This window comes from Bubalus kerabau, chromosome 7, assembly GCF_029407905.1.
Source record: "Bubalus kerabau isolate K-KA32 ecotype Philippines breed swamp buffalo chromosome 7, PCC_UOA_SB_1v2, whole genome shotgun sequence".
NCBI lineage: Eukaryota > Metazoa > Chordata > Mammalia > Artiodactyla > Bovidae > Bubalus > Bubalus kerabau.
Genome location: NC_073630.1, coordinates 99,071,501 through 99,092,741, shown reverse-complemented (window position 1 = coordinate 99,092,741; position 21,241 = coordinate 99,071,501). Strand labels below are relative to the sequence as shown.

General features: G+C 50.1%; 1 protein-coding gene across 5 annotated transcripts; it reads right to left on the bottom strand.

Moving 5' to 3' along the window:
* Positions 1 to 308: 308 nt before the first annotated feature.
* Positions 309 to 20,046, bottom strand: PRDM8 (PR/SET domain 8). 5 transcript variants are annotated; one of them, XM_055588896.1, is made up of 6 exons: positions 19,957 to 20,046; positions 8,069 to 8,322; positions 6,962 to 7,098; positions 4,444 to 4,664; positions 3,063 to 3,294; positions 309 to 2,687 (listed from the first exon to the last, which is right to left on the bottom strand). In XM_055588896.1, the coding sequence occupies exons 4-6, from the start codon at positions 4,660 to 4,662 to the stop codon at positions 1,084 to 1,086; spliced, it is 2,055 nt and encodes a 684-aa protein (XP_055444871.1). In that variant the 5' UTR covers positions 4,663 to 4,664; positions 6,962 to 7,098; positions 8,069 to 8,322; positions 19,957 to 20,046; the 3' UTR covers positions 309 to 1,083. The 5 variants fall into 5 exon arrangements, with proteins under 5 accessions (XP_055444871.1, XP_055444873.1, XP_055444872.1 ...); XM_055588898.1 differs by lacking the exon at positions 19,957 to 20,046 and adding an exon at positions 11,356 to 11,461; XM_055588897.1 differs by lacking the exon at positions 19,957 to 20,046 and adding an exon at positions 8,611 to 8,775.
* Between the last annotated feature and the right edge of the window lie 1,195 nt (positions 20,047 to 21,241).

Below are 21,241 nucleotides of genomic sequence, written 5' to 3'. Positions count from 1 at the left end.
GATCAAGAAGTGCAACACTTTCCAGATAAAGATTTCCCAAGTAATAATCACCTTGTGTTCTCACTTTTAGGCTCAAAATTGGCTTAGAGTAAATAATACAAGTAGGGCAGGGTTTATCATTCCTCTCTTTTGCAGTTTCTTCTTTTCAGGGGCTCAATGAAAATACATGGTATCTACTCAGAGTATAATCCCATGGACAGAGGAACCATAGGGTTGGAAAGAGTCAGACACTACTAAGCAACTGAGCACGCACTCAAAAGTGTAGCCTTTAGCTACAAAAAACATTTTAAAACACTTTCCCAATAATTGCTTTGAGGAAAATAGTCATTTATTGTCAAAGCATCCAACATACCCAGATAATCTATAAAGTTTAATAAATCTTTCCAGGGATAAAAGAAACACATAACTATTCAGACTCCATTTCACTGGCACAAAATTACACTTTGTATTAAAAGAAAATACATATTTACATAATGATGACATTCTTCATTGAAGTCCATAATCATTTCATGATACATGCACTTCCCCCTGGAAACTTAAACTGAATGGTTACCTCCTTTTTATTTGTTTTGCTTATTTTTGTAAGAACACAAACTGTAATCAAGAAACGCAGGAAGCATCTCACCCTCCTCCTTTACTTTATATCTAAAATAAATTTTGCCCTTACATATAATTATTACATCTAAACCGTAAGTGCTTAATAATTTAAGTAGAAACGTATGACAAATGCATCAATATGTTGCAATATATGACATTTTAAAAAATGTACCTTTGCTTTTGGGAAAGTGAAAATGCGTGCATTCAAAAGAAAACCCTTCAAACAACCCACCCGATCAAAAATCCACCATCCTGTCTCGTGTGTGTGTGTGTGTGTGTGTGTGTGTGTGTGTGTGGTGTAGGTCACAGGTAAACATCTGGATGTAAGGGTTGCAGGAGACCACGTGTGTGTGCCTATGTGTGTGTGAGTGTCTCCGGGTGTGATGTTTTCAGTCACAATGAGGTGGTGGATGTCCTCGCATGTTTGTTCCTCCAGGTGGTTTGACTGTGCGTGCGCGCGCGCGGAAAGCGGAGGTCCTTTCCGTGTCAATTATGCGAGGTCATGTGCCTGGAGAGGTGGTGGCGCTCCCTGAAGGACTCGTTGCAAATGGGGCACTTGAGTTTCTCCTCCCGCCTCCGCTTCACCAAGGGCTCCATGGCGTACTCCTTTTTGTGATGCGACCTCATGTGGTACACTAGGTCGGAGGTCATGCGGAAGGAGGCATTGCACTTGGCGCACCAGTTCTGCGCGGGCAGACACAGCGAGGTGAACGAGGGCGGCAGCAGCGTGAGCGCCGACGGCAGCTGCAACTGCAGGGGCCCCGCAGCCGCCGCCGCTGCAGCCGCCGCGGCGGCGGAGCTCTTGGGCCAGAAGGCGGTGGCATAGAGGAACGGGCTCTGCTTGGGCAGCCCGCCGCCGCCGCCGCCGTTCGGCAGGGCCCCGCAACCTCCGTTCAGCTCCGCCGCTCCCTGGAGCTTCACGGCCAGGGGGTCGGAGGCGGCGGGGTACAGTCTGGTGTGGCCCACCCCGTCGCCGGGGTGGCAAGGCTCGAGAGCGCCTAGCTTCTGGCCCAGCACCAGCGGGGACAGCTGCGAGAAGGAGCGCGCCGGCTGCGAGAAGGCGCTCTTGCGCTCGTCAGCCGCTGCGCCCTGGCCCCCGCCCGCCCCGCCCGCGCCGCCCCCAGCGCCCGCGCCGCCGCCCGCGCCGCCGCCGCCCGCACCGCCCAGCTGCGGCACCGAGGTGAAGGCGCTGCCCCGCGCCGGGCTGCCGCCCTCCAGTCGGCCTGGCAGCGCGCCCCCAGGCCGCGGGGCCAGCAGCTTCTCGGTGCCGGCCGGGGACGCGGCCACAGGCGTGGAAGAGGAGCCGCCGCCGCTGCCCGCGTCCTGCTCCTCGGCGGCCGCGCCCCCGCCGTCGGCGGCCGCCTCCTCCGGCCCCCCGGCCGCCCGGGCCGCCTTCTTCACCTCCACGAAGGCGCTGCGCTTCGCCTCTCCCGTCTCGGGACTGGGAGGCGCGAAGAGGCGGCCGTTCTCCTCCAGGCTGAAGTAGCTGCCCGAGTTGCGGTACTGCTGCGGCGTGCACACCAGGTCCTCCTTGGAGGCGGGCAGGGCCCGCTCGGCGAAGCGGCCCCGGCCCCCCACCAGGCCCGCGCCGCCGCCCTCGGTCGCCTCCTCCGGGAACTTCCTCTTCCCTTTGCCCATGCCCGCGGCGTTGCCGTCGGGACTCAGCTCCGCCTCCTGGTGGCCGCTGCCGCCGCCGAGGCTCCGCACCGGGGAGCAGCTGCTGGCGCCCCCGGAGTTCTCCAGCTCCCGCGCCAGGTTGTGAAAGTCCGTGGACGGCTTCGCGCCGCTGCCGCCACCAGCCGCCGGCGGGTTACCGCTCTCGGGGGAGGGGGCCGGGTAGTGGTGGACCGGACCGGCTTTGCAGAACTTCGGGCCAGGACCCAAGGGTGCCTCCTGCGACTGCTGTTGGTCCTTGCCACCGCCGCCGCCGCCTCCGTGATCCTTGGTACCCACGCCGCCGCCTTGCTCCTCTCGGGGGCTCAGATCAGTGCCGTGAAGTCTCTTGGGGCAGCGGAAGCGCAGATGCGCTACATAGGGGAACTCAAACTGGAAACGTTGGCTGCACTCCAGGCATGTGTAAGGGGACGACCCTGCTTAGTGAGCAAACAGCACACACACACACACACATGATTACTCAGCATCGTCTCTAGGCCAGTTTGCCATCACCCCCTCCACAAATCCTCTTTGACCTCTCAGGGTCTGAGTCCCTGAAAACAAGAACATCGGACAAGACCTGGTCTAACTTTCCCTCCAGATTTGAGGAGAGTGCAGGAATTAAGCCTAGCGTGTCCCGATTCATCCTCACCTAGCTGTCCCAGCTTCACCCCAGACTATATCTCAGAAGCTCTCTACAAGGAACCCCAAGGGAGGGAAGGCTCGCCCAGGCGCCAGAGTGACCCCGCCGCTCCCCACCCTCCGCCCCTCCGCTAGCTAAGGGCCCGGACGCAGGTCTTGAGCCAACCTACCATTCATTTTGCTGTGGGATCTAGAGGGGCAGAGCAAGAGTAACTCGGTCAGTTCTTTCCCGTACCAAACTAGTAACTCCTCATCTTTGGCAATCCTGCGGAGAGAGCGGTAAAACAGCTGTCCGTTTTTAATATAGGCTTCAAGGTTCTGCTCTTCTTTATCTCTGGCTGATTGGACCAGACGCAGCCACATGAGACCTTCCGAGGAACCATTAGCCGCTGAAGTGTCTACCTACAGTTTAGAGAAAACAAAGAATACAAGAAGGAAGGGAATGAGGGAGGGAGACTCTTGTGAGGGAATGAAGTCAAAGGAGCCAGGGCCATTTCCGCTGTTATTATTTCTCTAAGAATTATTATCTGAGATCAAGCTTCCAAAAACTTGACCCGACTTAATACCCATCCTCATGTTTGCAGCTGGCAGGCAAGATAACATCCCTGGCAAGTTGCATTAATTATACAGATTATTTAAGTCGTCAGGCTTGTGTGTGTGTGTGTGTGTGTGTGTGTGTGTGTGTTTTAGCCAAAGGGGCAGTGGGGTCTTAGTTGCCAGACTAGGGATCAAACCTGTGTCCCTGTTTTGAAAGGGCGGAGCCTTAACCACTGGACCACCAGAAAAGTCCTGTCTTTTTATATATTGGATGAATACCAAATTAGCAAATTTTTTTTTACAATTCAAATTAGTGCTAAGCTCTTGAGAACTGATTTCTAGATTATCTCACATTGCAAAAGTATGTGGAATTTTGTCTGTTTTAGAAGTGAAAAGCAAACTTAGATTTTAGAAATTATTTTGTGACTTTTGCTCATCTTCCTTATTTTGGCTTAAACAACTAATGGTTCTTTGTAAAGAAAGAATAGGAAGTGACAGGACTTTTCACACTCAAACATATGGCTGGAATGATGTTGTATTGTCAAAACACCAACACTTTTATTTAAATACAAACTCTAGACACTAGCTAGCTTAACCAGAAAGAGTAATATTCCAGGGAACAGAAGGCCTCTGGGATTGGAAGGTGAGTGTACCTAATATTTACAGAAAAGTACTTATAGGAAATACTTAGCCTGCAAATAGCCTCAATCCTAGTGAAATTTCCCACAGAGTTAAGGAAGTGGTGTTCATCTTCAGGAAAGCCCAGAATCCAGGCATTGATTTAGATACATCAGGCATTCAAAATCTAATTTTGTCACTTATTCCCGAAAATCAGTTGACAATACTCTGGAGTTTAATTTTCCTTTTCTCATTTCTGGTGTGTAAAATAGAATTGCATGTATCACTGCATTTTCTATATGTAGAACCTGTCTCAGTTTGTTATTAGAATGATTCTTAGTCTGTTTTTAAGAGGATATTACCCTCATATCCTACAGAACATAAACCAAGACTTACCCGGAAGATATAAGGGACCGTTCTCTTGTCTGTGGACTTGAGAGCTATGAAAGCTATGCTGTCGTACAGGGAAGTATGGCTCAGGACGCAGGGACCAAATATAGCATTCTCAGGGATGTCGCAGGTGGTGTAAACGCTGGTAAAAATATCTGTCAGACACTGCTGGACAGCCTTGGCATCTCCCTCCCAGATGCCTCGCTGGATGCCTGAATCCTCCATCACTGGAGACAGATACATAGGACAGTTGAAGCGAATTTACATTCCTCCTTTTGCCTTTCTGAATCCAGGCAGAATGTTCTGACTACTAGACAGATTTTTCTTGAATTTGCTTGGTTTTTGCATCGATCTTATTTCAAAAATAAAGCCGATGGCAGATTAAATCTGGCATATGACAAAGATGCCAAGGAAGAGTACTTTCTTTTCCTTTAAAAATGTAAAGAGAATTGTGATGGGGGAGCTCAGAGTGGACTGACTGCTAGAAAGAAAGACAAGCGGGGCTAGGAAAGAGGAAATGTTTTCTGACTTACCTTGGGGGAGGATGAGACAGGATTGGGGGGGAGGGGGAGAGAAGTGGAGAACAAAAGGATTTTTTTTTGCTAGCCTATAGACTTTCTAGATGGAAAGAAACTTCTAACCTTTAGGGGAAAGCTCCTCTCTTTTACTCTTGTGTATTGAGTTGGGTGTCCGGGAGCTGGTTTTTATCTTATTTTTCTTCCAAAGAGGGGAGCAGCACTAGTGAGCAGGCAGAGACAGCGGAGCATGGCGAATGGATTTCAAGTGGAGTGTCAGGGCCACTGATTCCGTGTCAGCTAACCTTTCTCTGCAGCCTACAAGAGGGGACGTGTGTCTGCTCATTACCATAATCCAACACTGTCCCTCCGAGGCTTTAATTAAAAGCAGCAAGCAGAGGTAATTATTTTCTTCTCGACATGCTTATTTATGGATGAGGGTGAATCCCAGTTACCTTGTTATACAAGGGGGTGGGTAGAGTCGCATGTGCCTCATGAAGTGAGCAGGTACAGAGCAGGACTGAAGTGTCCCCTGTCTGAAATACTGCGTGTGTAATGACTGGTGAATGTTCGCTCCCCTAGATCGGACCTTGTCTGGGCAAGAGGGGGCAGCCCCGCTTGAGTAGACCTCAGTAGGCTCTCCAGCTGTTTAATCTGCAGCAATTCAGAAAGTAATGCCCCGGTGGTGGGCTCTCTTATTATTAAGCTGTCATAAAGACACATTTTCCTTCCTTTGCCATTGGACACCCTCCCCCCCCCCCCCGCCCCACTACAAGACTTATTGTCAAAAAAACAAACAAAACATATGTAAAATTTAAAGCAGCTTTGAACTAATTGCATTGTTCACTTTCGCTGACTGATTAGAAGATTCCTCCAAGTTGATTTTTCCTCAATAATGTTGCTATTGGCAGATATTTAAGTATATTTTGTACAATTTAAGTAGCAGGAAAGGGAAACCCAATTCTTTTCCTAAGAAGCTGTTCTTTCTGGAACAATATTGGTAATGTCCATTTTTATCTTAATGTCTATTAACCAGTTAATCTTGCAAATGTCATTAGAAGGTAGTGCTTTCCCCCCCTTTTCCATCTAACAGAGCAGGAAACTTTGGTCAGCCTCTTTTCCATTCATTCTGCTATCTCCTCCAAATATCAAGTATGGGCTGTATCTGCCAGAGAGGAATCAGAGAAAATATCCGTAAAGTAGAAACTCCCTTTATTATTCTACAGCATTTACCTCTGGGCATTTTACCCCACCCAAGGTAGCCTTTTTGATCTCCAACTGCACATTTAAATACATTTTTTGAAATCTCTCAGCATCTCTCAGAACCTCCTTTTCAACGGAATTATATTCTCTCCTTTTCAGTTTCCTCAATTCAGCGTTTTATGCCCCAATTTTTCTCTTCCATTTAAAAGTCTCTTTCACACAAACGGCTCATTGTGCCAAGAGGTCGCCCCGTCACTTCGGGCAACAGCAGGGACGCAGTCATTAAAATGCAGTCCTACCTAACAATACGGTGAAAAGCTCCTCGCTACGCCGCGCTAATAGGGGTTCGCGTCGCCGCGGCGGCCGCCACGAGCCTCCCGCCGCTCACAATAAGCGCTGGGAGAGAGCCTGGGCTCTGCCGCCCGCGGGCGGTCGCTTTCGCCGCCCAGCCTTTCGCAGCTCTGCATCCTCCGCTAGGCCCGGGTTCCCAGCCGCCCGGAGCATCTTCCCAGAGCCGGCCCGGCTCGCCGAAAGCCGTCGCTGCTGCCGACCGCTCGCCCTCCCCCGTAGGCAGGCATTGTCTGGCGGCCGCGCGCGCCCCAGTCTCTGGCTTTTTCTTGGGCAAAGTGCTCTCCACCCGCCCCTCCCTTTGTATAACCCTGTTGGCAGTAGCAAGCCCCTCCACAATTATTTCCTCCCCCTCTTCTGGATAATGAGAAGACGGAGGACAGAATTCTCCACTCATCCCACCAAACCTGTCTTCCTCCCCCCGCCTCCCCCACCCCCATCAAGGCAAAAAGACTTACCAGGAATAAGGTCAGGATCAAACCGCCCTAATAAGGCCACCTGGAACCGGGAGATGCAGACGAGTGTTTCTTTTGCCTATTGTATCAGTGTATTTCCATGTCGAGAGGTGTTGGTGTTGCTGTCAAGTAGGCTCTGCCTAAAGGGAGGAGAGATGGAGAGACGCAGAGAGAAAAACCAGGGAGAGTAGGGAGAGGAGAGAGAAGAGAGAGTTGTACAGATGGGCCCGATGCAGTGACTGACTGGCACGCAGACACACACTTTTTGTTTGCTGCACATAATCTGCCCAATGACGCGTGACAGCCCACGTCCCCTCCCTTTAACTCTTTGCTGGGCTGGGCGCTCCCTCCGGCGGCGCCGCCTGCCTGGAAGCTGTCTCGCCGGCCTGCCCGCGCCCCACGCAGCCCCTGAGCTCTTTCCCCATGTGGCAACGCCTCTCGGAGCTCGGCCCGGCTCAACTCCTCCCAAAGCCTGGGCCCTCTGGTTGGGGGGGTGATCAGCTTGGGGGTCGGAAAGGGAAGTACCAAAAAGACCTGGAGAGGGCCTTTCCCCGTTTCTCTTGGCACTTGGAGAACCCCTGGCAAACGGTTGTTCACTCAGAGCGAGCAAGGACCCCGCGCGCATTTCCCCCGAGTCTGAGTTTTCTGGAGGGGAAAGGGGGATTGTGGATTAGCCCCTCCAGCCGCAGCTGATACGCGCAGCTAGTTGCCCAGGGGGTTGACAAACCCTCACCAGCGCTCTCCAGGAGCGCTCACACTACCAAGCCCTTAGGAGCAAGACTCAAAAAGGATGCGCTTTGGTGAAAACTTGGCTCAGTCCTTCCTTGAACACGGTGTTGGGTAAGAGGGATGGAGTAGAGACGCCGCCAGCCCTCCGAAGGGGATTTACAGGGGTCTTTTGGTCCCAGTACACAAGTACCGGGCGGGAGAAGGGCTGAGGAGGAGACGGGTGGGAAAGAAAACCCAGATTGGGAGACGCAAGCTCTTCTGCGCTTCCGCCCTCAGCCTGGCGCGTTCCGCCTAGTCCCCAAGGGGGTCCCCTGCCAGGGGAGGCCGGTATTCTAAGACCCCCGGGGGTGGGGAAGGTGAGTTAAAAGTAAAAATTATTACCGAGGTGGGCTCCGGAGAGCTTTTCACGTCCAGCAGGTGGTGGAAGAGTGGATGGAGTGGCCGAGGCCGTCTCGGGAGCCTCGTTTGTGCGCTAAGCCACTTAGAGGCGCTGGCTTGCCCCTTTAGTGCAGCAGCTGATGCTAATGACTGGAAGTCTTTAACACCCTGAAAGTCGACTCCTTCTGCAGGATTCCGCCACACATTTTCGCTGGGGGATCTCGGGGTTCTTTTTCGACATTCAACTCTCTCTGCTCCTAAGGGAAGAAAGACTTTTTGAGTGGTATAGACAGTCCTACTCCTTCAGCCCCACCCACACCACCACTACATTGAAGAGGGCAATCCATTAGCTTTAGGATAAATCGGACGAGTAGCCAGTTAAAGTGGCCAGAACTTGAGACAGCCTAGTTTGTATCCTGTGTTCAAACAAGGTAAGTGGATTGGGGGTTGGCGAAGAGCAGCTTAAAAGGAAAAGGTGTGTGCTTTGATGCTCTGAGACCTCCCTCCGGAACCCAGTGAAGCAACCAGGCACGGAGCATCTTTACCCCTGGCTCCCACAGTACTAGGAGGCCTGGAAAGAATTCTGCAGAGGAGAAATTAAAAAACAGTGCGAGGAATTTCCCACTGAGTTTTCCTGTCACCCCCGCTCCTCCCCTCTCTTTTCATCCAGCCCTGGCCAGCCGCCGCGCTCCCCCCTCTCCCGCTCCCTGCCCCCCACACATAAATTCGGAATCCTTCTGATTAGACAGGGCCCATTGCCTAAGCTGACTTGAAGAAAGAAAAGTTGCAAAATCTCCATATACTAGAAAGTAAAGGGAGAATTCGCCCTTAATTTTCAGGTTAGTTATCAACTTTTCAAAGAAACCTCAAACTGCAGTTGCCTTCCATCTGAACGTATCTTTTCTCTTATACTTGTCCACACTTTAAAATAGTTTGGCTAAGGGCAACTCATGTAATGACCAAGGCTTAATGCTGAGAGTTTTCATATGTGTCTATATAAAAATCTGCAAAGTTATAAGCCAAAGTCACCATTTGGCTTATAATTGGATGCTCCATTCATTATTCCCCTCATCTCATTCACACACACACACACACACACACACACACACAAGCATCCCTCATCACTTGTTTAAAGAAAGGGTGATGGGATTAGAAATGTCAAAAGAATTATCTCAAACATCTGAAAAATAACTTGCAGTGTTTTAGAATTCACTTAAGTGAATTCAGAGAAGGAAGAAGGTGTAAACAACAGCATATTAAGATAAAGAAGTAGCCATAAGAGGGTTGTGGTCCCTAAGAAACTACAGCAAAAATGTGGGGGGGGGGGGCAGGGGGAGGTGGCAAGGGATGGGGAATTGGGGTGGGGGAGTGCAGTGTTTTCAAACTTAATTCCCAAACTGTAGAACAAAACACTCCTCAGGGCCTTCTTTTACTGTTTTTGTTTGTTTTTTAAGAGAATAGGAAGTTTGCTTTTCCCAGGAAAAGTCATCTGTCCATGCAAACCACTTTAAAAAAAATCTTACATATTGTAAGTATAAAAAGATCTACCCCAGAATAAAAGCATTCTGGAAAACCTTAGAATCTAAATGGCAGAAAGCATTTTTCTTTTCCCTGGCCTTTCCTTTCTTAAATATAAAGGGCATTTGGACTATGTCTTCTTTGAGGTACTGAAACCTAGACTCCAATCTGTATAAAATAATAAATGTTTTTGGCACTGAAATTGGGGGTGAGGGAGCTTGGCTTTCCAAATGTCAGGCTAGAAAATAACTAAGATTCTACACATCAAAGAGGAGAGAGATGTATTGAGAATCAGCCATCTGATTCTCTCAATCTCACTTATCTTGCCCCCTAATTAGATTTCCCCTACTGATTTTAGATAAAAGTCCCCAAATTAAAAAAAATTCCTACATTTTATGAATCCAACCAACTCTTTGTCTTATGTATTAGATGGATCACACAACAACAACAAACCCCACAAATATAGGTAAGAGTAAGTTTGAAATTCCTATTTTGAGGGTTTTCTAGTATTTTAAGTAAAGCATATTTTGCTAGGTAGTATAAGTGACCTAAGTGAAAACTGTTAATTGGAGGTAAAGAAAATCTACAACTTACTTTAATTTCTCTAGAAATCTATGGGCTAAAATAGTGCATAAACCACTTTGAAATCATCCTGAATTATTACTTACTGGAATTCACTGATACTAAATGAAGGGTTGAGGCATTTATTCAGCCTCAAACAATACTATAAAAATATATCTCGGTCAATACTTTTTATCTAATTCACATGGAACAATGGGTTTATGCATATATTTAGAGCTCTCTTCCTTCGGATTTTATTTCCAATTAACTTATTAGAGGGATGGCAGTAAGAGTGAGGGTATTTGCCTTGCTCCACTTTAACAAGTCTTCTTGGAGTTATGGCAGAAAATACATGTGTAGACAACTGCAGTATTGTTTTGGAAGAGAAGGCTGGAGAGAGGTTGATGAATGATTCCTGAGATGGTGCCTTTTATGACCTAAGTGAGAGGGTGGAGAAAGGGTAAGAAAGGAAATCTGATACTTGAGAGTGTTACAATGGAAATGTCCTTTTTCCTCCCAGGGTAGAGAAAGAGGGCCTCAAATATCTCAACTTGTGTGATAGGAGGCAGGTAAAGTCTGCAAGAATAACTCACTCAGAAGGATTATTACTTTATAAGAATGAAACACATTATTTTTCTTTCTCTCTCCCTTTCCAAGTCCTGGCTCATCTCCCTCCAATCATATCTCCAAATCACTACACCAGCAAAGACTTAGTTTGAAATATATAGGTATATAATATTATATATTTTCACACTGGAAGACAAGATGATGCCAAAGAAGCAGATAGATGGTGGAGACTTTTTCCTAAACTTATTAGTTTCCTACAGGGAGGTATCTGGAAGGAGCTATGGGGAGATTGGGGGGGACAGATTATGGAATTTCATGGAGGGGTACTGCACTGCCCTAGCCTTACCAAGGAGGATAAAGAACTTTCTAAGGGATAAGTTAGAGGCAAGAAGAGGCAATTAGCTGAACTGGATAAAGGTTTACAGGAATGGGGAGGGGGCACTTTGCTTTATATAAATATTCATGGCAAAATTAGTCTGGGTCTGTTCCTCACCAAGGGTTACAGCAGATTCAATAGGTTATAAATGAATTAATGTTTCCTAGGCTCATTCTAGGACAGCCAGAGACTCAAAGGATGGATAATTTTGTAGCCTGTGAAGAGGGACTCCAGCTTCCAACTGCAGGGATCATTACTCCTCACTCACATTTTTCTCTCTTTGGCTCTTCCTCTTTCTCAATAGATGGTAACTGTTCTTAATCCTGTTGCTACAACTGCAATCATCATTACAGCTGTAAAACCTTCTCTCTGAGGGATCTCAAGTTCCATTTGCCCTTCCTTCTGTTGGAGTTCAGCTTAGAGATGGATAGCCTTTGTGCAATTCACTTTCTCTCCTGGATCTAAATTGTAGTCAGCTGGCTTAAGGGCTTCTGAAAATGACTTCCAGCAGAGCAAGGAAACTGTGGTGATCCTGAAGGCAGCCACTATATGAATTGAATGCCTCATGCTCACCTGTGTGACTGTAACCTGTGAATCAGATCTACTATCCAGTATCCTGGCCCCCTGCATTCTCCCAGATTTTATACCCCTCCCAGGTGACTATCTAGAGATCTAGCAAGGAATATTCCGTCTAATCCTCAGGTTACAAAGTCCTCCCCAGAATCATACATACGGTCCTTGAATATACCTTAGTAGATGGAGTAGGGTTGTTGTTTACCTGCTAAGTAGTGTCAGACTCTTTTGCAACTCCATGGACTGTAGCCACTCACCAGATTCCTCTGTCCATGGGATTTTCCAGGCAAGAATACTGGAATGGGTGGCCATTTCCTTCTCCAAGGTGGAGTAGGGTAGGAGGAAGAAAATGTAGACAGGGCCATAGTCAGCCCCTCCTTATCCTCTGGGTCAGGGTTTCCAGACAGATAGGGGACCAAGGGGTGTCCAGCAGTGTCAGATTGGAGGGATCATCAGATTTTGAGAAGACTGACTCTAGGCCTTAGGAATGCCACCAAGTTGAGAGGCTCTACATCAAATTTCTTTACACAGCCAAGACAAGGGAATTATCCCAATACTCAGCACCTGACTTCTACCTCTCTTCCCCTTTATTTTAGGCTTCCCAGGTGGTGCAGTTGGCAAAGAATCCACCTTACCAATGCAGGAGCCTCAAGAGACAAGACTCCAGTTTGACCCCTAGGTTAAAAGAGATGCTTACTGAAATAGTGGGTTCATACTAGGCAGATTTGACTCCCTGGCACCTGATCACAGCTAACCTTTGAGCAGCATATAACATTCCTCTCCTGGGAAGGGGGTCTTGTCAGAATGCATGCACACCCAGGACTTTCTAGCTAAGAATCTGTCCATGGCATACTTTTCTGAAGCCTGAGGAGACATCTGATTTTCTCTAACAAAAAGGGAGGCAAAAAAGAAAAAGAATGAAAAGGATAGGGGCAATAGATATCCATCACTCACCACAACAGGGACGACTCACATTACTTTGTTAGAGCCTTGGAAATAGTTTAATTTTTTCACAAACTATGTCCTCATACACAAACTGCTTCCCTGGTCATCTTGCAAATTGGATTGTTTGAGTGAAAATTATCTTTCATGATTTCAAATGAGTTGCATGTATTTCATAATTTAATCTGGGGTATTAATCTAGCACCACAGGGGGAATGTCTCCCAAAATAGTAGATGGAAGGCCTAGAGCTTTTTTCATCAGCACTAAAAAATGATCAGTGTAGGTCACGAACAATAGTAATATCATCACTACTATAAGCAATATTGCATATACATTACAAAGTGGCAGAAATGATAGGCAGGGGAACTGAAACTTGTATTTGTTCTCTTGTATAATACTTTCTTACTGAAAAGCCAACTTCCACATTGATTTGCTAGTCTTCTGGTGATGTAATATAAAGGTAACCAAGATATAATTCATAATGTCCTCTAGAGTTTTAAAGAAAACCCATACTTTAAAATAAATACTATCCAGAATTGTGAAAAAAAAATTCACAAATTCCTAAGAAGAATAAATACACTGAATTTAAAGATCTGAATGTTGAGTTTCCTGAAGACCTAGAATCCAATTCTGTCTGAACAGTTTTATACCTGATCAGACATGGTCATGTATATGTGTGTGTGGGGGGGGGGGGGGGGCGAGGGGAAAGGAGAGATTTTTCTTGGCTGCTTGTCTACAAAGTAGTCACTTCTTGTTGCATGTTTTCATGTAAGATGGTTTTGAGAAAATATGTGACATCATACAGGAAAGCAATTGCTCCCAGAGAAGCAAAACAATAGAGTTCTGAAGAATGTGTTTTATATATATCACTCAAGTATCTAGTATATGTAATCAGGTGCATCTACATTCTAGAGTCAGTTTACCTGACTGACGTACTAGGAAGTTTCCAAGGAGCTTCTGAACTTGTGAAAATGTCCTGGGGAAAGTCAATGCTCTGAAAGTGCAGCCAGTTCCATTTCTTATCTGGGGGACTCAATTAGTTTTTCTATCCCTAAAGCCACTCACAGCTGAGTTAGACCAGACATTTGGGCCTCAAGGCTAGGCAGGGAAATGTTTGCTAGCCTGAGACAATTCTTGATTATCTGGATTCTCCGCAGCAGTCTGCAGGTCTCAGTAAAGGGGAACAGAGCTACGAATGCAGAGAAAGCCGAATGACAGAGATGCACTTGGTGGGCTAAGGAGGTCTCCTCACGATGGACCCAAAGAGAGCATTACCCGGACAGTACACAGAGGGCAGACAACACTCCCATCCCATTTGGAGTGACACTGGGCAGAACCAGACAAGCTTTCAGTGGAGGGTTACTCTTTCAGAAGCAGCGCTAGCAAGCCGGCCACATTGAGCAAGAAGAAGACACGCAGCGCTCCCAGTGCGGGGACAGACACACCCCGGCCTAAGGTGGGAGGAAGTGCAGTTAAGCCCCCTCCCCTCCAAGTGTTCCGCGTCCTCCAGTCTCCTACCGCCTCCATGGAATTAGCTCCAACTCTGGCCTCCTGCTAAGCGGCTAGTTTCCCTGTGGTAAGGCTTCAGGAGCGCTGGGCTTTTGGGTACCGCAGCTCCCCCCACTCCCACACGCCCCTCTGGGCGGTCCTCACACGGCATCCCCATCCCCTTTTTCAGATCTTTTACTAGCTGAGCTGCCCGTGACCTCTCCCAGCCTTGGATTTTCTCCTCGGGCAAACTAAGGCTGGCCAGAGCTGCCTCCGGGGTCGCGGCGAGGACTCAGTGAGGAAACCAGGGCAAGCGCGCTTTGGAAAGCCAGTTGCTGAGCAGATGGTAAGGGATTACTTCCAAGAGCCGGAGTTAGTTTCATTTCAGCCTTGGCCGTCCCAGAGAGGTCTCAATGCCTTCATAAAGGAACGTTCTTTTCAGACATCTAGAGAACTGACCCGAGAAGGGCCACCAACAACTCAAGTTTAGGCCAGGACTCTATCAGAGCAACTATCTACTTCTGTTCGAATCCTGGCCCCTGACGCGTGGCAGGAATTTAACCCGTCCGTGCTTTAGGCCTTCTTCTGTGAACCAAGGGTAATAAAGACAGCTCTTTTTATGAAGTTACTGTGAGGGCTGAGTTGATATTTAGCAAGCGCAGAGAAAAATGCCTAACACACATTAAACACCTATTTCAGTGCTGGCTACTCTTACTGATAGTAACACTGCCTTGGCTTCCCTTTCAGAAAATTTAAGAATTGTACTGTGCCCCCGCTTTCAAAGCCACTCAGTGAAGGCTGAGGATTTCTCGATGTTTCTAACAGGAAGGAAGTCCTGGAGGATAAAGTAAGAAGGTATGAGGGATGTGTCCAGGTGTTCAGGGATCCCCAAGGGCCCAAACACAGACTTTACGGTAGAACGAGCGGTTTTTCGGCCGGGATCCTGGGAGATTGGACTTCTATCCCTCATTCCGGCCTGAGTCTTTTCTTTAGACCTGGCAGCGTCGCACGTTGGAAACACGAGCAAGTCCGGGCAGCGCGACCCCGTGGGGTGATGAGCCTGGGAACTCAGCGCTGACCGACTCAAGTGCCGTGGCCAGAATGCCAGAGCCGGGCGGGGCAGAAGAACCTGAAGCCCCGGCCGCCGGCCCCGACCGGGACTCAGGGCCTGGGAGCCCCGCGGCCCTTTCTCTTCCACAAAGGGCTGAGGCGCGACCGTGGGGCTCAGGAGCAGGTGGCCCTGAGACCGGGTGGGCATTCCTGGACCTCCCCTACACACGGTAGCGTTTATAGCAGCCGGACCTGCACTACAGCCGGGCCTCAGCCACGTGGTCGCACCCTAGCCCCGCCCCCGACGTCCACACGCGGTCTGCGCGGGGCCTTGTGGGCTGCACGGCGCCCCCTAGTCCCAGGCCAGGGCTTGGGGCAAAGCCTCCTTGCCCCGCCCGGTCCCTGCTGCTTTCGGGCCTCTGCAGTCGCAGTGCCTTTGCCCCAGGCCTACATCTCATGAACCCTCCTGCCTGGGCAGGGACAGGTAGCAGAGGTCAGTGTGGGCTCTTTCTTCTGAAGGGTCCTGGAACCATTGGACCAAAAGTTGGGATCCTAAACACTTAGATTTGAACCCCGAGTCTGCAGTCTACTATCTGTGTGACTTTGAGCACACACTTAACTTCTCTGAGGTCTAATTTCCTAGTTTGGAAAATAGCAGAAACACCATTGGTCTCAGAGTCACTTTGACTATTGTAAAAGCAAGCCTGGGTTCAGAACCCAGCTGGCCCAGTTGCTTGGGTTAGCTTCTCTGTTCTCCTGTTTCCTGTGAAGGAAGGGGATCTGTGAACTAGGGTTGATAATCCTTAACTCAAAGGGTTGTAAGAATTAAAGGTGATAAGCCTGTTGGGGGCATTTAGTCTAGCACATGGTAAGAGCCTAAACAGTTAATTATTTAAAGCATCTCAGTGTCTGCCTTTGAAATGCTGGGTAAATACAGTTTTTAAATCTTAGTTCTCCTAATCTTTTTATCTTCTTCAGAAAGAAACAATGTAAAGGTGCATGTGGCCATGTTGAGTGGTAGTGCACACCACCGGGAAGAGGCAGCTTGTGGCAGTAAATTAGGTGACACTTCTGAAAGCTACATGCCTTTCCTTCTGGCTCTTCCTCTTTAGTTTCTAGGGACAAAGTAAAAGAATAGGAAAGGCAGGGAAGAGGAACTTAGAACATGGAAAATGCTCAACAAATGTGTCTTGAATAGAGAATGGCATTTTGAATATTGAGACAAAGGGTCTGTTGGGAATGGAATAGGAGACCCAGAATTGGGGTTGGCCTCCATCTCTCTGCACCTGGCTGCCAGTAGGCATGTTAAGAGCATTTCTGTGTGACATTCTGTTTTTGGCTTCTGGGAGGGGAAGATACAGGGGTGAAATATCTTAGGGGTGAATGAGGCCTTTAATGGAGGGATGGGATCTATATATTTTCCAAAGCTTAAAAAATTCAATTTAGAGCCCAGGAGCTTACATTCATAGGCATCCCTTAGTCGTCTTTAAGGCTCAGACCCTTTCAGAGGAGGAAAGCACACCTGTATCACCATATGCTTTATCACTTGCCTCATCCTCTCAATACCAGGGTCCTCTGATTTTTCAGATGGGATTACTGATATGTTTTTTTTGTTCTCCATAGATAATAGGATAATGGAGGATAATGCTGTACCGGGAACTAACAATCCATCAGGGGAAACATGGCCCCAAACAGCATTCAAGTCCATACCCTTCTGCTTTATTCTTAAGGGCAGAAAATACTGATGCAGCAACAGCAATCTAAGGTATTTCATAAACTTCTGGCTCTTCCTCTGCTCTCCTCTAAGACCTTGACTAAAAAGCATTGGAATAGAAAGGAGAATGAAATGAAATAAAACCATATCCTCAGTGTTTCACTGCCCCCACCCCACCAACCCCATTCCAGGGCAAAGGCAACAACTGGTGAGAAGGAGCTGCAACTTAGAAAAGATTTATTTTTCCTGGCCATAAATCTCATCCCCTTGTTCCTCTGCCCAACGAAGCATGCTAAAGTCCTTTTCCATAAAGTATTCAGTATTAGAGCCACAAAGCTCCCCCAATCAGTAGCCATCTGCTTCTACCATAACTGCTGCTCCAGAAGCAGGGAGAGCAGCAGCAGAGAAAGGGCACCACTGTTAGGCTGCTGGACAAATGAGGAGACTGAATAGCTTTGGTTTGCCTTGTGTATCTGTATCTATAGAGACAGGAGAAGAAAGGCGGCATTATATTGATACAACAATTGTAAAACAAAACACGGAAGAGGCATCTAAAGGGCAATATCGCATGCATCAGGGGTCTCCAGATAAAAGGGGAACTAACAGATTTATAGAAACCTTTAATTGGTTTTCAATTGAAAGCTAAAGAGGCTGGGACGAAGCTGTGAAGAGTGGCAAAGTGCCCCCCTTCAGCCGTCTGGGAGGCGTGATCGATTTCGCGGAGGGCGAAAAGAAGAATCCGGAACCCGCCGGGTGCCTGGGAGAGGGCCGGGAACAGCTCCACGTGAGGAGCTTTGCTCTGGGGCCAGGGAGTGACTGATTTGATCTTAATAACAGAATCTCTCAATCTCTTTCTCTCTCTCCTTCCCTTGCTTCTTCCCTTCCTCTCACCCTCTTTCAGACCAGTAGGCAAATGGAGAGGGAAGGAAAGGATGCAAGAGTAAATCTAAGTTTCCATCTCCGGAAGAAATAGACCCCCAACCTGAAAACACCAAATTCTGCCGCTAGAAAAGAGGCGTCTTTGGAAGAATTTGGGAGTCCCGCCCTCACCCTATCCCAGTCTTGTCCTCTCTCTCTCTCTAGACCCAAACAGGAAAAGCTAAACATCACTGGCGACTGTGCACTCGGGAGAAGTCTTTCCTCGCGCCCACTGGGCAGGTTTCCGAGCGGGTCTCTCCTATCTGCAGGCACCGCGCGCCTTCGCTTAACCCCTTCCTGTCCGACCGGCGCCATAGCCACCCCCGCCCCGCAACCGCCTCCGCGGACGGTGCCCACCCACACAGCAGTCCCAGACGTCCGTCAGTCGGCTCCTGAGGCTAATTTATTGGCCCGACCCTCCATTATCTTTTTCGATTTCCTAATTAATCAAAGATAAAAAGCAATGGTGCAAATTACGATTATGAGGGAACTAGAAGACGGTTTTGAATAAAACGGGAGACGGGAAACGTGATTGATTGAACGACAGAAGGGTGGAGAGGGACATCTCAAGTGTGAGGAACAGGCCTCAGGGGCTGAAACCTTGACCCCCTCCGTCTAGCGAGCTGACCCCCTCTGCCTGCCCTAGCGCCGTTGCCACGGGTTAGCCCCAGAGGAGGTCACTTGTGTCCGAAGGCTTCGGAGGAAGGAGAACGGGATTTCCTCTGGGCTCCAACCCCCCCGGACGCCTGCCGCTTAGCTCACTCGACCTTCCCCACACCGGCCCACTCCGCAACCGCCTCTACAGGAATTTCAGGGCTCCGGGCCGGCGATCCCACTCTACGGCAGGAGCACCTCCGGACTGACATGCACCCCCATTATTGCGATGCTGTGTCGCGTCGCCAGTCTCTCACGGTTTTCTGTCTGTCTTTGGGTATTCCTCTGGCGAAGCGAGGCCAACTCTTCGTGAAATTGCAGGAAAACAAGTCTAGTAGGTCAGAGATTGCATTTGCTCGTGTAAGGGATTAATAGAGCCCCTGTCTGATGCTGCCTTGCAGAATTACGTTCGGGATTAAAAGGCAGACACGGCGCGGGCACACATTTTGCATTTTCTGGTGGTTGTGATTAATATTTCCGAGGGGATTTGTACTGGGAGCTTACGGGACGCACTCTCGGGAGGTCTAATGCCAGACGGTCGCGCGCAGGGACCAGCAGGGGGCCTGTGGGCAAGCGCGCAAGCCCTGGGGGAATTAGAGGGGACGCCAGGCGCCTTCTGAGCACCTTTTAGCGCCTTCCCCCCTCTACCCTGATACCGACACAATTTCTATGGAAGACCGCAGGGAGGACTGTCCGGGGAGGCGGACTTTAAAGTCTTATCGGGCTTTCTATACGGGAAAATGCCCTCGAAGGGTCCTGACTCTAGGGTGCGAGAAAAGAGCTCAGTGCCAGGCCGCTGAACTTCACACATTCGTCCAGTAAAGAGAATTCCGAAGTCCGTGTTCAGGGGAAGCACTGCTCCTAAACGCATCACTCTCCTCCCCAAGTGAGTCAACGGACCCAAGTCAGGAAGAGGGAGATCTCAACCCTTTCGAACCGCCATTCTCAGAGCTGCTTTCGGGGGACCCACCAGGATGCACCTGCGGAGGGGAGCTAGCGCCTAGGCAGTAAATACACCCCCCTTCCCATCGCCCCAGGAGGCGGACAAACCCTGACCGCGCGGGTGAAGGGACCGGGAAAGGAGAGGAAAGGTCCAGGATGCGCAGGCGGGGAGACGGAAGGGAACCTGGCAAGCGAGAAGGGAGAAAAAAGGCAAATAGGAAGCGAGAGAGAAGAGTGGAGAAAAGTGAGGAAGCGGGTGGTCGCAGTTGGTGGGCATTACCGCTCTCCGGCAGAAGGGGGCACCTCTCGGGCCGGGACAGCCTTCCACAAGGGCTGGGGCGGGATGTCCGGACGGAATCCGCCCTCGGGCAGGGGCTCCGGGGTGCTGGGCGCCCCCTCCTGGCGGCTGCGCGGCGCTCACCTCCGCGGTCCCGCGGGTGCTGGGGTCCCGCGCCGGCTCGGCCCGCGGCGCCGGGGACCGGGAGGTGGTGCGACGGAGGGAAGTCGGGAGACGGAGGCGTTGTGAGGGTGTCAGGGTGGCGGGCAGGCTCCCTCCCCTCCCGCGCTCTACCCCGCGCGCTCCTCACCTGGGGCCTGCGGGGCTCCTTCCCCGCGGGCACAGCCCCGGCGCGCCCCTCGGCGGCCCGGCTCCTACCCCAAGCCGATCCGGCGGAGGAACCCGCCCTCCTTGCCGAGCAGTCGCCGTCTCCGCAGCCGCAGCAGCTGGGAGGGAGGGAGCGACCGGCGGCTGCTGCCGGGCGGCGTCTGGGGGCCGCGAGCCGAGCGCGAGGAGCCGCCATCTGGAGCCTCGACTGCGGGCGGGGGTGCGGGTGCCAGGAAAGGGGCCGGGCGACTGGGCCCGGGGCGCGCGGGGGGCTGGGGTCCGAGCGGCGTGGGAGCGGAGGCCTGGGGATGTGATGGGAAATGTGCGGGAGGGGGGTCTGGCCCCTGGGGAGGGGGATCAGAGGCCTGCCCCCTTTCGAGCCCCCCTTGAATCCCGGGGCAGTCCCGACCCGGAGTTCTAGCGAACGAGCGAGGCACCCGCGTGGCAGTCCCTCCCCCTCGCGGGGTGGAGAGCTGAGGGGGAGAGGGCGGTGTGGGGACCAAAACACTCTTACACGCTCACACACCCGCTGCCCATCAGAAGTGGTTTTCTCATTTCCCTTTCCTCCCACCTTGTCCATCCCACTCCAGGAAACAGTCCCTTCCACACGGCGTGGATTTTTGGACACCTCCACATCACTCCAGAGAACTTTTTCAGCCAGAAGGTGGGACAGACACTGACAAGATACCATCCTTGGGGATAAATACCATCTAGTTTCCGGTGGACGGTGGAAAAGGAAGGGGGTGGTGGGGTGGGGGAGCGCATTCTTGCACTTTTAGCGTAGGGTGGAGGGGGGCGCGGAGGATAGGGAACGTCATTTCTCCCCTCTCCTTTTTTTTTTTTTTTTTTTTTTTGGTATTTCAGCTTCAATGTTTTTATATCTTTAACTTAAAAAATCCTCTGTCCTAAATTTGGATGGGGGCGGGGAGAAGAAACTCAAGGAAGAAGAAAGGCGACGAATGCGGGAGAGAGCCAACGAACTCCAGCCCTCCTGCTTCCGGGCTGTCTCTGAGGAAGATGCCCTCAGCCATAGGTTTTAGCTCAGTGAGGGGGAACTGATTGGGTGTATGGGTGGTGGCGGGAAGTCCGGATTAAAAAAAAGAAGAAGCCATGCTCACTCCCACCCCAAGGCATTAAAAGACACTCCCTTCCCCAGCTGTCTCGTGTCCGGCAGAATGGCATTATGTAAAAGATCTGGCATGTCACCCAGTGGCACATCTGGTAGGTGTAGATGACATTCATTAGCACAGGGCTTCTACTCCGCAGCA

Bases quoted from the DNA above. Each gene is read 5' to 3' on its own strand.
- PRDM8 (XM_055588896.1), bottom strand. From the start codon at position 4,662: ATGGAGGATTCAGGCATCCAGCGAGGCATCTGGGAGGGAGATGCCAAG. The intron at 3,295-4,443 runs GTAAGTCTTGGT...TCTAAACTGTAG, and splicing joins CGGTCCCTTATATCTTCCGG to GTAGACACTTCAGCGGCTAA. The intron at 2,688-3,062 runs GTAGGTTGGCTC...CTCACTAAGCAG, and splicing joins ATCCCACAGCAAAATGAATG to GGTCGTCCCCTTACACATGC.